The 17,228-nt window shown below is 46.2% G+C and overlaps 1 protein-coding gene across 1 annotated transcript in view; it reads left to right on the plus strand.

Annotated features, from left to right (window-relative positions):
• LOC147718467 (cysteine-rich hydrophobic domain-containing protein 1-like) overlaps positions 1-17,228 on the plus strand; it is a 293,993-nt gene that overhangs the window by 30,643 nt on the left and 246,122 nt on the right. The window contains exon 2 of the mRNA XM_086918388.1: positions 7,520-7,574. Within this exon, the coding sequence (XP_086774514.1) occupies positions 7,520-7,574 (55 nt within the window). The remainder of the gene's footprint in view (positions 1-7,519; positions 7,575-17,228) is intronic.

Genomic DNA, 17,228 nt, shown 5'->3' on the forward strand with positions numbered 1-17,228 from the left:
CTAGGTTCAGTACAAGCATTGAAGCACTGAGTATTATTTGGATTATCCTACTTGTTTAATCACATTTTTTCTCTCCAGGGCTCATACTATTGAGCAGGGTGTCCCTCAGGGCTCGGCTTTAAGCCCCACCCTGTTCAATCATGTGCAACCGCTTGCTGCGGTCGCCAAAGTATGGGACATCGTCTCATATGCTGACGATACGCAGCTGGTGGTTGCCCTTACGGAGGGCACGACTGGAGACCATGTCAGATTCAAAGCTGGGCTGTCTGCGGTTGCGGACTGGATGACAGCTGACTGTCTTCAACTAAACGCAGCTAAGACAGAGGTTTTACTGGTCGGCAAGAATACCCATCTGTGGGGAGAGCACTGGTGGCCTTCTACGTTGGGGACTGCCCCGGCGCCAAAAGTAGAAGTGAAAAATCTGGGAGTCTGGCTAGACTCGACCTTAAGTTTTTCTACGCATACTACTTGTTTTGGCATCCTACGTAGCCTGAAACTTGTCCTGAAATGTTTTGACTCATGCACCAGACAGCTGATTGTCCAGTCTACAGTGTTGTCTAGACTGGACTACGCCTGTTCACTGTTGCTAGTTGCTAATCAGGCAGAACTTATTCAAATGCAACGCATTCAAAATGCGGCTGCCAGAGCCCTTGTAGGCCTGCCCAGATTTAGCCCAATTTCTTCCACTATTCGCAGGCTTCATTGGCTCCCAGTAGCCCAACGAGTACAGTTCAAAACTCTCTGTATTTCATTTAAAGTGTTAAGATTGGCCACTCCTAGCGGATTGAGTACGCTTCTGAACTTGTATGTTCCTGGGAGGACATTACGTTCGGCAGGTCAAAACTTGGTCGAAGTTCCTAGATTTAAGCGTACCAGAGCGGGAGGACGCTCCTTCCGCGTTCTAGCTGCAAAATTATAGAGCGCCCTGCCTTCTTATATGAGAGAAATGGAAAACCTGTTTACTTTCTGGAAAGCCATAAAAACATATCTATTTCCGTAAAAATTCCTTTTGTGACCTTTTCCTCCGGACATTCCTGTTCTGTTCGTCTGGATCTAGCGCCGGGACGCCCCTTCGCTGGGGCATCTGTGCGCTTTACAAGCTCGAATAACATAACATAACAGTGTACGTCTTTGCCCCTTAGCACCTATACATTAACTTCCCTGCAAGTTCAAGCATCCCTTCCCAGCCTAACATTTTTAAATTACTCCTCCTTTCACCCAGTAGTGCGTGATTAATGCACACTACATGACACGGAACTTTGTTCGAAGACCCCCTGATATCTGCCAGGGGGATAAAGAACAAATGAGTATAGTGGTACAATTCAGGAGGGAGTATGGATCGGTGTAGACTCTAATCCACGGGTACTCATAGTACCGCCCGCGGGCCGCCAGCGGCCCGGCAAGCCTTCCCTGGCGTCCCGCGGACCTTACAGACATCTACCAGTGTGACTCGGACACTCTGCTGCTCTGTGGGGACCAGCCATAGTCGGAGTGGATCTGCAGCGCTAAAAGGTGAAACACAACACAGCCTCATTAATATGCAAATGGTCTTTTAAAGACCTGTGAAGTGCTCTGTGTGTGTGTGTGCGCGCCCGGAAGCTGTCTCAGCCCAGGCACACACAGGCAGGGTGAGATGACTGAGAGGGAGGGAGGGAAAGGGAGGGAGACAGAGGGAGGGAAAGGGAAGGAGAGAGGGGAAGGGAGGGAAAGGGAGACAGAGTGAGGGAGGGAAAGAAAGACAGAGGGAGAGTGAGGGAGGGAAAGGGAGACAGAGGGAGAGGGATGGAGGAAAAGGGAGACAGGCAGAGGGAGGGAAGGGGGGAGAGTGGGAGGGAGACAGGGAGAGGGATGGAGGGAAAGGGAGAGGGAAACAGTGGGAGAGGGAGGGAGGGACATGGGGGGAGAGAGGGGGGGAGACAAAGGGAGATGGAGGGAGACCAAGAGGGAGGGAGGGAACGGGATACAGAGTGAGGGAGGAAAAGGGAGGGTGAGGGAGGGAAAGGGAGATAGAGGGAGGGAGAGTGAGTGAGGGAGGGAGAGAAAGGGAGGGAGAGGAGGAAGGGAAAGGGGGAGGGAGGGAAAGGGAGACAGATGGGGAGGGGGAGAAAGGGGGAGGGAGAGAGAGGGAAAGGGAGGCAGAGTGAGGGAGGGAAAGGGTAGGAAAGGAAGAGGGAAGGAGGGAGAGTGAGGGAGGGAAAGTGAGGGAGAGGGATGCGAGGGAAAGAGACAGGGAGAGGAAGGGAGACGGAGAGACAGAGGGAGGGGAAGGGGGCAGGGAGAGAGACAGGGGGAAGGAGGGACGGAGAGAGGGAGGGAGGGGAGGAAGAGGGAGGGAACGGGAGACCGAGGGAGGGATGGAAAGGGAGGGAGAGTGAGGGAGGGAAAGGGAGGAGACAGAGGGAGAGGGAGCCAGAGGTAGGGAGGGAAATGAAGACAGAGGGAGAGGGAGGGAAAGGGAGGGAGAGAGAGGAAAATGGAGGGAGAGTGAGGGAGGGAAAGGGAGACCGAGGGAGAGTGAGGGAGCGAAAGGGAGACAGAGTGAGGGAGGGAAAGGGAGACAGAGGGAGAGGGAGGGGGGAGAGTGAGGGAGGGAAAAGGAGGGAGAGTGGGAAAGGGAGACAGGCGGAGAGTGAGCGAGGGGGAGAGAGGGAGGGAAATAGAGGCAGAGTGAGGGAGTGAAAGGGTGGGAACGGGTGACAGAGGGAGGGAGGGAGGGAGAGTGATGGAGGGAAAGGGAGACAGAGGGAGAGTGATGGAGGGAAAGGGAGACAGAGGGAGAGTGAGGGAGGGAAAGGGAGACAGAGGGAGAGTGAGGGAGGGAAAGGGAGACAGATGGTGAGGGAGGGTAAGGGAGACAGAGGGGGAGGGAGGGAGACAGGGAGGGAGGCAAAAGGAGGGAGAGGGAAAGTGGGAAAGGGAGACAGATGGAGAGGGGGAGAGAGGGAGGGAAAGAGGCAGAGTGAGGGAGGGAAAGGGTGACAGGGAGCGAGAGTGAGGGAGGGAAAGGGAGACAGATGGAGAGGGAGGGAGGGAAAGGGAGACGGAGGGAGAGAAAGGGAGACGGAGGAAGAGTGAGGGAGGGAGAGGGAGACAGAGGGTGAGATGACAGAGGGAGCGGGAGGGAGGGAAAGGGAGCGGGAGGGAGGGAAAGGGAGGGGGAGGGAGGGAAAGGGAGAGGGAGGGAGGAAAAGGGAGGGAGAGGGTCGGAGAGGGAGACAGGGAGGGAAAGGGAGACAGAGTGAGGGAGGGAAAGGGAGACCTAGTGAGGGAGACCGAGTGAGGGAGACCGAGTGAGGGAGACCGAGTGAGGGAGACCGAGTGAGGGAGACTGGGGGAGGGAGACGGGGGGAGGGAGACAGTGGGATGGAGAGAGAGAGAGAGAGAGAGAGAGAGAGAGAGAGAGAGAGATGTGTGTATGCCGGGTCTGGTGGCTCAGTGGACGAAGGCATCCACTGCAGGGACCAGGGATCAACCTCATGGTCCGTTTTTTTGTTGTTGCTCTAGCCCCACCCCCTCTGACCCCGCCCCCAATGGTGCGGCCCTTGGACACAAACCACACTGTAAATTTGGCCCCGAGAGAAAGTTTGTGAGTACCCATGCTCTAATCCATACAATGGAACTTTATACTGACTTTATTTCTTTTAATGTAGTTCTTCAGAATCTGAGTGAAAGCTTAAACAATTTACATTTTCTTTCAGGGCCCCTTCTGAATGTTTACTGAGCATATATTACCCCAAAGTGACCATACTACAAGGATGTATGCATCTGATTCCATATCTGGTCCATAGCTCTATTATTCGTGCTCTTAGCGACATTTTTTTTTCAGAGTAATTGATGAGGAATGCCACATTCCCACTGGATTTGGCTCTAAACTGGAACCCGGAGGAGCCTCACCCAATCCCTACGTATGGCACCTGTTAACGTCAGTGCAACATTCTGACTTAACTTCCCATATTACCTTATGATACTCTGCTTTTACTTCACTGACCTCTGTCTTTGTTGATTCCTTACATAATCTTCTCATGTTCGTATTTTAAACCTCTTTTATTCTCTAAAGCATTTTACAATTCAAGTGTGGGATTTCCCAGATATTTGAAATATCTTTTTATTGGCATTTTCATACGAAAACGTGTATGTACATAAAGACATCATAGAGGGAGAAGAAATAATTGGATTATTCAGTTCTTAAGATACACACATATTTCCAGGGCATAGTCCATGGGGTTAAAAAGCATTCCCAATAGCTTTAAGTTGGGAATTTATTTCTGTTCATTGCCTTTATCTCACATTATACCTCAGTGGGGTTGTAAATATTGGCAAAAATAAGATATCCCAATACAGTATGAAAAAAAATCATCATGCAACTTGTAAAATAATAAACATTTTAACAAACATGACATTCTGTGGTCAATAGTCACGTTAGATACTTTAGGTTCCGCATCTATGAAGTAAGTTCTACTCTTCCACATATTGGGGTCTCTAGGACTAATATATAGCTGGGGGGGTGGGATTCTCAAATTTCGACTGGGTTTCCAGCCTCACCCCTCTGTTACTTCCCCCTTGCCATTCCATGCCTGCATCACCTCAGACCACAGTCCCGCAATTGGTCTTCGCCTCATTTCTTGATAGTCTTCTTTTATTAATACCCTCTCCTCTGCCCTGGCCCAGGCAGCTACATCTCTTGCCTAGTCTACCACTCTAGATCCTATCTTCGTCTGCCATCGGAGGGTGATACGCCTTTGTGCTAGGACTAGTGCCAAGTCTGCAGATTTAGTGCCCACTTTCTTAGCTTTAGGTTTGATGAACAATCTCAGAAGACAGACCTCTGCTGTACAGGGCAATGAATGTACCAGCACCTAGTTTAGCACCGCTACATTCCGGCACCAGTAATCTCATAGGCCTGGACAATCCCAAACCATATGTGCAAATCTTACGTCCAGTGTTCCACATCTCTGGCACTGTGATTTCCCAGATCTTTGTTTTGTCTCACAGCACAAGACATTCATAAGTTTTAAACCCTAAGCATAAACAGACCTAAACAAGTCTTTGTACTAGAACGAATGTTTACTTCAGACAAGAGAGGATATAATTCCAGAGCTCCGTTTGTAGTCAAGCCTATCTTATTCTTTTGAAATCACTGATCTCACATTCAGCCTTCTTATCACTGGCTTCAGAAATAAAAATCTGCCTGGTAACACAAGAAGGCAAATGATCACTACCAAGTTTAAATCAATTTTATGTTATCAACATCTTATATAGAGCACACAACTCACTCCCAACAGCAGTATCCCGGCGCTATAACCCAATACAGAGAAAGGCGAGTAGGAGGCAAATCAAAAAAGAGGACTCTGGCAAATATAGGCAAGTTTTTAGCAACTTTCAAAGCGTAAATGCGGAGGGAAAAAAAGTTCCTAGAGACAAATGTACTGCCTTTTTTGGTTTACCTTTGCTCAAAAATAAGGTATGATGTGCAGCAGCATTTATTAGAAATTGTGATTTCAATCCTAAAATGTAAAATATGCATGCACAATACAAAATAATACCCAAGCTTGGTTTGTGGACGATTAGTCAAGGGATATGCAGGAATCCACCAGTAATATTTTTCTGCTTCCATTTCACCATTCAATAGGGGCATTTATGGATAAGTTTAACCGCCAGTGGCTTCTAGCCCAAAGATTTCAGTTACACTTCACTGATTAATTGACAGACAACCCTCTTGGTCTAGTGGTAATACATTTATATATTACTATCTAGCTTACCCGTCGCGCGTTGCTGCGATCTCAGAAGAAAGGAAATTTAAGGAAATTTGTTATGATAACAATCAATTTACATTGTGTCATTTTTATTGAAACTGATTCATTTTAATGTGGAAAACATTTTAAAGTGTTGTTTTAATTCTGTTTATTTATTCGAGTGCTTGTGGATACACAGTATTTTTTGTTTTTCCGTCTGGTGCGTACATGAATAAATCAGAAGGTTTTTCGACGCGTGAGCTGGCCACATACAGTTGTCCATGTGAGAAGCTCGAATTCTCCAAATCTAGTCCACACACTTGCAGCGATTGTCCTTGTGCTTTGTTGATGGTCATTGCAAAAGTGTGTCGCACCGTAAACTGTAAGCGTTCAGTATTGGAAAGATTATGAGGGCCCTGGGGGGGCCGATATTTAACAAATTGTTTTTTTTTTTTTTTTTTTGCCAGAAACCTTCGCGGGAGTGTACTCAACAACTTCCCAAAGTTTCATGGCGATCGGATGAATGGTGTAATAATGCATAAAGGACAAACAGACATACTTTCGTTTTTATATATATAGATAACAGGGATGTAGAATTCAAGTCACCTGATGCCCAGAGAAAAGGTTTGGGTTAAGGGCAACACGTTTTAGTGTTAATTTTATATTCTGGACAAGTAGACCTGCCCCTCTGCAGCACAAACCCTTTGGCTGCCAGTCTGTAGTATCACCGTATGGATCTGTGAAAGAGGATTTCTGCCACCAAGGTATCCTTTGTATTCATACATTAGTTGTACGAACGTATACATGTGATTAGTTATCACAAATACTTTACTGTTTGGGTAAGTGCTCTTAGGAATTGTGGTGAGCTGTGATCTTAGCTTGCATTGCTAACTGTGGTTCCAGTATAGAAATATGTACATATGTTTGCGAAATATAACAGTATGATGCTACTTTTAATGTTTTAAGCATGCTCCCTGATTATTTGCAAATACATGCAATTGCCTGAAAGTAGATTTGTTGATAGCTTGTAATAAAAAATAAAATGTACGCAAACAATTTGGAGCATGGTAAAATGTGTTTTGCTTAACCTTCGTGCAACTTAAGATATCATTTCTCAGAGGCATCATTTTGCAAAATGTGTTTGATACTTGCCAATATTGAGAAAATATTAATAATGGCGATTACTGGTATAGAGCGGAGCCGGGTGACGCACTTGCAAAGGGTGGAGAGCTAAATAAAAAGGCCCATTTGTGAAAAACTGCAGCAGACCAAAGTGCACACTGCTTACTCAAATTGTCATAGAGGTTGTGACTTTGTAGTCCTGACCACCAATGAGGCTTGACTCTGAATTGACTCCTTTCTTTCACTGATCTTCACTGTCCTACTGAAACATGGTGCAGTAGGGCGACGGACCTCCACAAGGTGGATAGATCTAAACTGAAATATTAAAGTGCTTATGGGTGAAATATTGCAGGTAACATTTTCAAAGTACTCAGTGCTTTACTCAGGCTGCCATAAAACTCATGGTTTTATTTGTTTACTCATGATATCTGACAGCTGTCCAAATAAGACATGACTGGGCAGTTTCAAAGTATGAAGCCTTTTTTTCACCCTGGCAATAACCATTTCATATGTAAAAGAATTAGAGTATTTTTCCAATCTGAAATGCAGTTTGCCGACTGGATATTGTAGTTTGTCGTTTTCTTGCAGGATTAGAACTTTTTTTAACTTCCTTTGATAGATTCTTGGGAATAAGTTGGTTGTTTTGATTTATTCCCTTTTCATAGATTTGGCTTGAGCAACAAGTTCGATGCAGAATTTCCATCAGTGTTGACTGGAAAGGTAAGAATATTTTAAATCCATTGTTAGCCGTTTATGGAAGGCTTGTCGTACTGGTTAAAATATTTCACAGCTTCGTAGGTTGTAATATCTATTCCAAATACTCCTATTCAAAGCTGAGAGACAATCCTTGCAGAATATGGCATTTTAAATAATCAAGTTCACATCCACCCAAAAATATTTTTAAGGAGGTACTTTAGAACATCTTGTCTGGTTGGTTTCATAGTAGAGAATTAGATCCAATTCGAGGCATTTCGAGGAACCCGTGGGTGTTTGTTTGGGTGGTGTCCGTCTATTTAGTCAGTGTGCAGTAAACCCTCCAATGCATCTGGTTTCCACCCAGCATTATTACAACTTTCCCTTTCTGCTGCATATATACCACCTCTGGTGGTGCTTTTCTCTAACCTTGTGTCTCCGTCGGCTTTCTCATCTTGTGTATTTTCTGCTCACGGTTGATTTTTGACTGACAAGAACCCTTGGATTATGGAGAACTACCAGAATTACACCAAGGTTTAAAGGCAGGCAAAGGTGGGTATCAGGATCAAAGGAGTTAGCAGACCAAGAAGCCAAATTATCATAGTATTTATACAGGGAATAACAATATGAGTGCAAAAACAGGCTCACGCTCTAGTGCCACCAAGTACAAGTGATTGAAAAAATAATATTCAAAGGTATGCTAGACAGTGTCTCATAAGTACAATACTGGGAACATATCTGCTTGAGTTTCATTTTACTGCAGTTATGAATTTATTGGAGTTTTAAAAGTTGGAAACAAATTTCGTGAAATGCACTCAAATCAGCCGACATGCTCCATGTCAGAAATATATTTTTAAAACAATCAGCTGACCTGTTTCATCCTTTAGACTTTATCAGGGCTGTAAATGGTTTACAGAATTTAAGAGACCTGTTTTAGAAGTGTAATTATGTAGGTCACTTGTGACTGGTAACTTACATCATATGCATATACAAATATACAGTTTATAGATATACCTGGCATAATTATGACCATTATGAGGACGTAATAGTAGTATCCCTGTCGGAATCCTAGCACAGGATGAACAAGAGGTGACATTTTTATGAACAATCTCCCAGTTTTTAGAAAGTTATAAACCAAAGAAGTATAAAAACCATATGTGACCCATTGAAAAGTACTACTCTTAGGACTACCTTAAAGTACTTAAACGGGTAGGTGCGATGAGTAGTCATCGCTCCATCACTATGTGCAACGCCCTAGAAGGGAAACACGGAGTAATGAATATTCTTGAGAAAGAGCACATTCCCGTGGGTGCCCTCTGTAACGGGAAACGGCCTCTACGTTGAAAAGACGTTTACGTGGTAAGTGCCTCGTTGTAAACGTTACGCGTGGTAATGCCTTCGTTGTTAATGATGTTTCCCGAGACTGCTTAGCGCGTGCATTTGTTTCCAGAAAGGGTAATTGGTTAGAATAAAATGACTAGACGTAGGTTTGTGTGCCATAGATGACCAATACTATCTGATTAGGTGTATTAATTCTTGTGTATCATTTTCTGTAGCATGTTAGTTTTGTTTATTACTCATTAAAAACATAAACTCACAGCCCTGCAAGGCTGATCTTATTGTTTAATGCTCAGTTCTTTGGCCAGGTTATGGGATGTTTTTAATGTTAGGTTTTTAGGTCTCGCCTGTCGATGCGCATGCGCATCGAGCAAGCGAGACTATTGCGAGTTATCCACTCTTTATCTACACTGCAAGGAATCGTGGCGATTCCTTGCAGTGCCCGTGACTTTTAAGGTCAATGCGCATGCGCATTGAGCTTATGCGCATGCGCATTGACCTTAAAAGCGCGTGCGCGTGCACGTCCGTCTTTGTTTACCCGCTCCGCCCCCTCCCGCCGTGTCGCATTTCTCCTCCCCCCCCCCCTCCATGTGGAGTTAGTTACCGGTTCGGAGCCTTTCCTCACATTCCCTACTCAGAAGGAATCTTGGTTTGTAGGCTTCCACGCCTTTCCTTCCTGAATTGGCCGCTTTGTATCCCGCTTGATGCTTCTATTTATTTACCCGAATTTTGATTTCCTTTCTCGAGCGGAGCTCGGCTACCCCTCTCCACGAGTGTGTCTCTGTTCCGCCCAGTAACCCCCAGAGCCGGACGAAACGCCTTGTTGCGCGTAGAGTGTGTTGCTGATCCGCTCTGTCGCACCTCCCAGAGCCGGACGGCACACCTCTTGAGTGTGTGTCTGCTCCGCCCTCAGAGTTTCTCTGGGAGCCGGTCGGAACACCTCAATTCCATTCCTTTCCCCTTTTAGAGGTTCTGTGTCTCTCCAGTGGCCATCCGATACGTACAGAGCCCCCTATTTGAGTACTTGCTTCCTTCCTGAATTGGCCGCTTTGTATCCCGCTTGATGCTTCTATTTATTTACCCGAATTTTGATTTCCTTTCTCGAGCGGAGCTCGGCTACCCCTCTCCACGAGTGTGTCTCTGTTCCGCCCAGTAACCCCCAGAGCCGGACGAAACGCCTTGTTGCGCGTAGAGTGTGTTGCTGATCCGCTCTGTCGCACCTCCCAGAGCCGGACGGCACACCTCTTGAGTGTGTGTCTGCTCCGCCCTCAGAGTTTCTCTGGGAGCCGGTCGGAACACCTCAATTCCATTCCTTTCCCCTTTTAGAGGTTCTGTGTCTCTCCAGTGGCCATCCGATACGTACAGAGCCCCCTATTTGAGTACTTGCTTTATTGGGGTGTTTCGCTTCTACTCTTCTTTTTTAGCTAGACCTCTCACCTCCATTGTCCCCTCCACTTACTTTCCCCTGGTGTGGATGTTCCCCCTCTGAGATAGTCCCCTATATTGTGCTCGCTACTGAAGACTTCAACCAAAGTGACGTCATCTGTGGCTACAAACATTTAAAACCATTGAAGGACTACCTTGGGGTAAGTGGAAAGAAAAAAACTGCCGTTTGACACTCTGCAAGGCCTTAAAAACTCGTCTCTTCAATAAATAGGTATGGCTAGAAAGGTAGATTACAATCATTCTCATGTTACTCTCTTGCTAGGTCTTTACATTAGGTTTCTCCTTTCTCTCATGCCAGAATCTTAGTGCCTAGACACCTTTGGGTAGTAGAGCATTCTACAAATTGCCATTACTGGTAGATAGTGCAATGGTTTCAAGTGCAATTTGCATCTTTTTATTTTTCATTTCATTCTAACCTTTTCACTGAATCTTTGCATATCCATACATGGCTCCAACAAAGCCACGTTGTTCTTTTAGGCTTGACAAAGTGGGCTTCATTGCATTACATCAGACAATGTCATTCATCATTATTGATGCAGGGTCCTAAATACTCTATGCCCTTTTTTGAGTGGAGTATTATTGCATTGCTGGTTTGCTGCTACTCCTTGCTCGCACCCATCTGTCAACACTGTGCCCAGCTGGGAGAGGCTTGGATGAAGATGGTGGTATGAATAGGGCACACAGAAAAATGTCACAGAAGGCATCTAGAAAGGGAACGGTGTACAGCTTACTGCCTCACACCCAAATGTCACATTGGTTCTACTGAGAGCAGGCTTGCAAAGAGATAAGACAGAGGGATAGCATATTAAGAAAGGCAAAGCATGCAGACACAGATTAAGTGGACCCAAACCAGATATGGAAGGTGGACGTCAGTCCTATTCCGGGTAGTGTCTGACAACTAATTGTACTCAATGTACAGTCGAAAAGCTTTATTTGCATGCGAGGATAATAAAGCAGTAAAATAATCCTACACAGAAACCATTCCTAGTGAGATGGGAGCCCGAGGCAGTCTGACATCAATGAGACATGCACAGCCATAAGCTCAGGCTTTCCTTCTCCTTGACAAGAAAGACTAAGCTTTATTTGCATGCGAGGATAATAAAGCTGTAAAATAATCCTACACAGAAACCATTCCTAGTGAGATGGGAGCCCGAGGCAGTCTGACATCAATGAGACATGCACAGCCATAAGCTCAGGCTTTCCTTCTCCTTGACAAGAAAGACTAATACAGTGTCAGAAATGATATAGTTGCCGGAGAAATGCCCTCTACAAAGGTAAGTATATAGCCAGACAACACATCTTGGCAGTGTAGGTGCTGGAGATTGTGTTCCATCACTCCCACTACCTGTGCCACCTTTCACTTTTTTTTTAAACGCTTACCTTGTGCTGTTATAGGCTGACTCGCCTGATGAAAGCTGGCATTCAGTGACTTTGGGTTGAAAATGAAACTGACAAAAATGATCTAACATATTTGTTTATATTTATGACCGACTGACTTCAGAGCAGACAGGAGGTTTGTGCAGCTTTCAGATGTTCACCAGGCTTTCATCGGCCGGCTATCTGAATTCTGCATAACAAATGTGTGGGATACTGAGTTGGGCCCTGGTCTCCGGAATCAATATTATATCAAATGTGCTTTCTATTCTTGTGGGAACTTCTTAGTTTAGTTATGAGTCCCAGCAACGCTCGATCTTCATTACTCAGCTATCCATACCTCCCCTCCGCTCACTGCCCGACCCCTCTTGCTCTGCTCCCCCCCCCCCCTGCTTCCCTCACATTGTGACCTGCTTTCCAGAGTCGCTCTTGCAATGCCTGCAAAAAGATAATAGCTTCCAAGGTATACAATGGGCTGGCTTTCTAGGGCGTCTTTCGCCACTTCCACTTCACCCCCTTCGTGTGTATGCCTTTCTCACCTTTAGAAAACATTCTGCACATGTGCGTCTCTTTGTATGTACGCATTTATTGCATTCTGTATGTGAGCACGTGTATTATTGCTTTCAGTCAGTGTGTATTTTTGTGTTATGTGAGTGTGCCTTTGTGTGTGTGTGCCCGTCTGTGTGTGCCGGATTGCTCCTTCTCTCTCACCTTACCTAATCACTTCTGTCTTCATCTCTCTCCCCCTTGCTCTCTTGCTCTCTCTCTTTACCCATCCACTCATGTTGCCCCATCTCGCTCTGTGTCCTTAAAATCTCTTGTTTCTTCAAATCTGGACGCTTTAAACCTCCCATTGCAAAGCAGTGAACGGCAGGGGTCTTCTGAACCTTCACAGCTGTGGTTCAGGAAATAGGAAACCCCTCTAGAGGGTCCTGTAACACTCGCAGCCTTCTAAAAATCCTGGTCACTGCACTCTACCCTCAGCCCAGCCACCATCTTCGCCATCCTCACCCCGACCATACTTTAACCAACCGCACAATGGTGTAGCGCCCGCTGTTACGTGAGTTTAGTGCTCATACAAAATATGTGACGCAATGGAAAAAATGGACATGTTGCTTCACTGCAGGCTCATTAAGTAATTGACATTTTTTATTGTTGTCATGCTCCATTAAAGTGCATGTTCTACAAGGGCATCTTCTGCCCTCCCTGTCCTTACTTGCACCCGCCTCCCACAGCACTTCTACATCAAAATTGCTTCCACCCGCCCGAGCACTTCAAATGCTTGCATTTTTCAAAGGTGTAACATTAATATTTCATTGAAGCCACCTCACAGGGGTGAGACAAGAGATACAAGAGTGTGTGCGTGTATAAGTGCGCGTGCATGTGTGTCTGAGTGTACACATTTGCATAGGTATGTAGGAGTCCCTGTGTTTGTGTGTGTGCTTATATATCTGCATGCGTGTGTGTAAATGTATCTGCTCTTGGTAGTGCTGCATATGTATATGCATGCTTGCTATATGCATTTCTATGTGCATGTGTGTGTCTGTGTTTGTATGTGCTCCTGCTTGCAAGCGTATGTGTGCCTGAGAGTGTATATGTATGCTTGTGTGGTTGCATCTATCAATGTATGTGGCTGCAGGTGACTGTGTTTCCAGATGTGTGCATGTCTGTCTGTGCATGCATGTTTCTATATTTCTGTGCTTGCACGTTAGTGTTTCTATCTGTGCATCTATATTGATATTTAAGAGTTTTTTAGGTCGAGCTATTCGATTCGCATGCGCATCGAGCTTGCGAGCATATAGGGCTTTAAACAAACTTTAACTTACCCTCAACCCCTCACCCTCAACCCCTCACTCACCCTCACCCTCACTCACCCTCAACCCCTCACCCTCACTCACCCTCACTCACCCTCACTCTCACTCACCCTCACTCTCACTCATCCTCACTCACCCTCAACCCCTCACCCACCCTCAACCCCTCACCCTAACTCACCCTCACCCTCACTCACCCTCAACCCCTCACTCACCCTCACTCACCCTCAACCCCTCAACATCAACCCCTCACCCTCACTCACCCTCACTCACCCTCACTCACCCTCACTCACCCTCACTCACCCTCACTCACCCTCACTCACCCTCACTCACCCTCACCCTCACTCACCCTCACTCTCACTCACCCTCACTCTCACTCACCCTCACTCACCCTCACTCACCCTCACTCACCCTCACTCTCACTCACCCTCACTCACCCTCACCCACCCTCACCCTCACTCACCCTCAACCCCTCACCCTCACACAGTGCAATAGGTCTCGGAGCATTTGAGTTAGAGCTTTTAGAAATGTTTATGGCTTTTTTTTTTAAAATTCTTTAGCATTGGCTACAGGAAACAAAAATGCTAAAGATTTACAAAAAAACCCATAAACAATTCTAAAAGCACTAACTCTAATGCTGCGAGACCTATTGCATTTCCAATGCTTGTTGTTGTATCCTGTGGTGTGACCAAAGATCTGTTCCGATTGGCGTTAACTCTTAAAGATAGGATATTCCTTCGTACACAATGAGGGGGTCCTTTAGGAGTCTCTCCAGGGAGCCCATACTCGAGGCCTGTGATATATGGCTCCGGAGGACTCCCTGCTCCAGGTGACAAGAAAATGACAGGCTTGTTTGTGTGAAGCCAGCACGGCTTCCTGCTCTCTGCTGGTACAACCAGAAGTAGGGGAGAGAGGGAAGCGCGGCCATAAAACGGGTCCGAGGAGTTGTGCCCAGCAGGGCAGGTGATCGCAATGATTGATGGGGTCTGCCCGGGTCACCTCGAATGTTTGCTGCACTCTGACGTCCGGTTGTAAAATCTTATTGCCCTCCTTAACGATGCTGAGGAGGAGCGCAGGGCGCGCAGCAGACCCATTGACGGGGCAGACAAACACCCCCAGCATCCTCGCATCTCCTTTCAAAGCCTCAGACCTGCTCTGTGTCCTCCTATCAGCCGGAGATAATGAAGGCTCACGGGCCGACCAGTCAACAGTGCGTGTCTCACACTGAACGAGCACACACCGTAGCAGTGTCTAGTGTATGCATGTAAAGGAATGGATGGGAAACCGCACCTTCACCTGCGCGCCTTCTTTAAATTGCATTAATATAGCGCTTCCTACCCCTGACGAGGGGTCGAGGAGTGAATGTGGCTCCTAAACAGGAACTCGGGGCAGCAGCACCCCATTCTTCCATTGGTTTACCCTGTCACCCATCAGAGCGCAGTATTTCAAGGAGCTTGTGCTGAATTCTTTGGTATTTACACCGAGGGAATGCAGCAATGTGCTGCACATCAACAGGTGGCTAACTGCATACATCAAGTAGGCATGTAGGTATTTGCGTTACGAACTTCTTACGGTGGACCAGTATAAAGATTGAAGCACGGAGAGAGTATGTGGTTTTCCTAGAATTACTGGTTGCTGGTCAAGAGCTGACACCAGAAGCAGAACTAAGGACCACGGGATCCAAGGTCCCCTATTCCGGCATGACACAGCAGTTTCTCCCCAAAACACTGGTCCACCTGCAGCAATGGCTTCTACACTTCCTGACTTAGATTTCTTTCACATATATTATGCACATTGCAGGCCATCATCCTAACTGTTTACTGGTAATAGTGAGGCCCCAGCATAAGCTGATAGCATCATTCTGTTCTCATTCAAGTACCAGTGAGAGGAAGGACATTAGTGTGCTTCAGTGCCGCTGTGACCTTTTAGTGGGCATGTTTCAAAGCCGGGGAACATCCGAAACAACGAGGCAAGAGCCACGAGTTCTGGAAGTCTGCAAGCCGAACAAAGACTTGCCTGAACAACGACTTTGCCTTAACCCCGCACATGCAAGGTTAAGGCAAAGTCGGTCCATTGTTCAGGAAGGGCGTGAAAAAGAAAGAGAAGAGGGCAGGTAAGAGGGGTTCGGACTAGCTTTCAGGGGTGGAGTGAGTTTGGGGTACTTTTTAGGGGAAGAGGGATCGGGGTACTTTTTAGGGGGCGGGGGATTGGGGTACCTTTTAGGGATGGGGAGGTTCGGGGTCGTTTTTAGGGAGTGGGGGAATTTGGGGTAGTTTTTAGGAGAGATCCACCTATAAGATTGCATGCATCATGCACAAAGCCCTCCACCAAAACACCCCACCCTCCCTCTCAGACAAACTCCACAAAGCAGGCTGCGCCCGACTGACGAGGAACACCAACGCTCTCATTCTTATCCCCCTCTTTTAAAGAAGAAATGCACCAAGTTTGCACCTTCTCCGGAAACGCTCCCTCCGTCTGGAATTCCCTGCCTAAAGGCCTACGCTGTAACCCCTCGTACTTCAACTTCAAAAAGAACTCAAACATACCTCCTCAACAAATACTGGGGTCCATAATTCCTAGCTCTGACACTGTTCTCACGCTCTGCGCCCCCGTCAGGGTCCCCTCTATTTTCCCTCAAATTCTATCCCCTCCAAACGCCCGTCCCTCACGCTACTCTTTCCCCCCTCCCTGTTCTCTGTTTTTACATATGACTTCTAGCCCCACGCACAACCTCCCACTGATATTCTACTCCCCTAATTCCTATTCTTTGTCTCTCTCCTATCTCTTCTTTCACCCTCTCCCACCTACCCTACCCTAATTTCGAACTATCCAAGTTTCCTAATCGAGTTTTTTTTGTAAATCGCATCCGTATTTATCTGCCTTCTTGGTTATATTGGTTCTTATTGCAATATTTTTGATCAAGTGTTTTTGTATACTGTACCTCTTCTTCTCTTTCCTGTAAAGCACTCTGATAGCTCTGGGTCTAGCCAGCGCTATAGAAAACCTTTAAAATAAAATAAATTAGGGGGTGGGGAGTTCAGGTAGTTTTTTTAGGGGTGAGAGGGATTCAGATTCGTTTTTAGTGGTGGGGATTTGGGGTCATTTTTAGGGTATGGGGGAGTTCGGGATAGTGTTTAGGGGGTGGGGATTTGGGGTTGTTTTAAGGAGGTTGGGGTGTATTTAGGGATTAGAGGGAGGGGAGGGGGTAGTAAACTTTTCCCCGGATAGCTGTTTACCATGCATGACTTTACCACAAAAATTTGTGGTAAAGGAATGCGTGGTAAAACAACTTGTGGTTAAGACGGCTCGTTGTAGAAACGCGTTGTAAAGGTAGGCGTAAAGGAACTCGTTCCGACATACAACCTCCAAAGACGGCTAGACATGAGTGAAGCTTATAGAGTGCACACTGTACGATTGTATCTAAATAGTTTTATAGTGGGTAGTTTTATGCGCTGCACAATTGTATCTAAATAGTTTTATAGTGGGTAGTTTTATGCGCTGTACGATGATACCTAATAGTTTATAATGGGTAGTTTTATTTGCTGTACGGCTGTATCTAAATCGTTTACAGTGAGTAATTTAATGCGCTGCATGTTGTACGATCGTATCTACATAGTTTATGGTGGGTAGTTTTATGCGCTGCAGACTGTATGCTTGTATCTATATAGTTTATAGTGGGTAGTTTTATGCTATGCAGACTGTATGTTATGTT

This window comes from Lissotriton vulgaris, chromosome 4_1 (assembly GCF_964263255.1).
Source record: "Lissotriton vulgaris chromosome 4_1, aLisVul1.2, whole genome shotgun sequence".
Taxonomy (NCBI): domain Eukaryota; kingdom Metazoa; phylum Chordata; class Amphibia; order Caudata; family Salamandridae; genus Lissotriton; species Lissotriton vulgaris.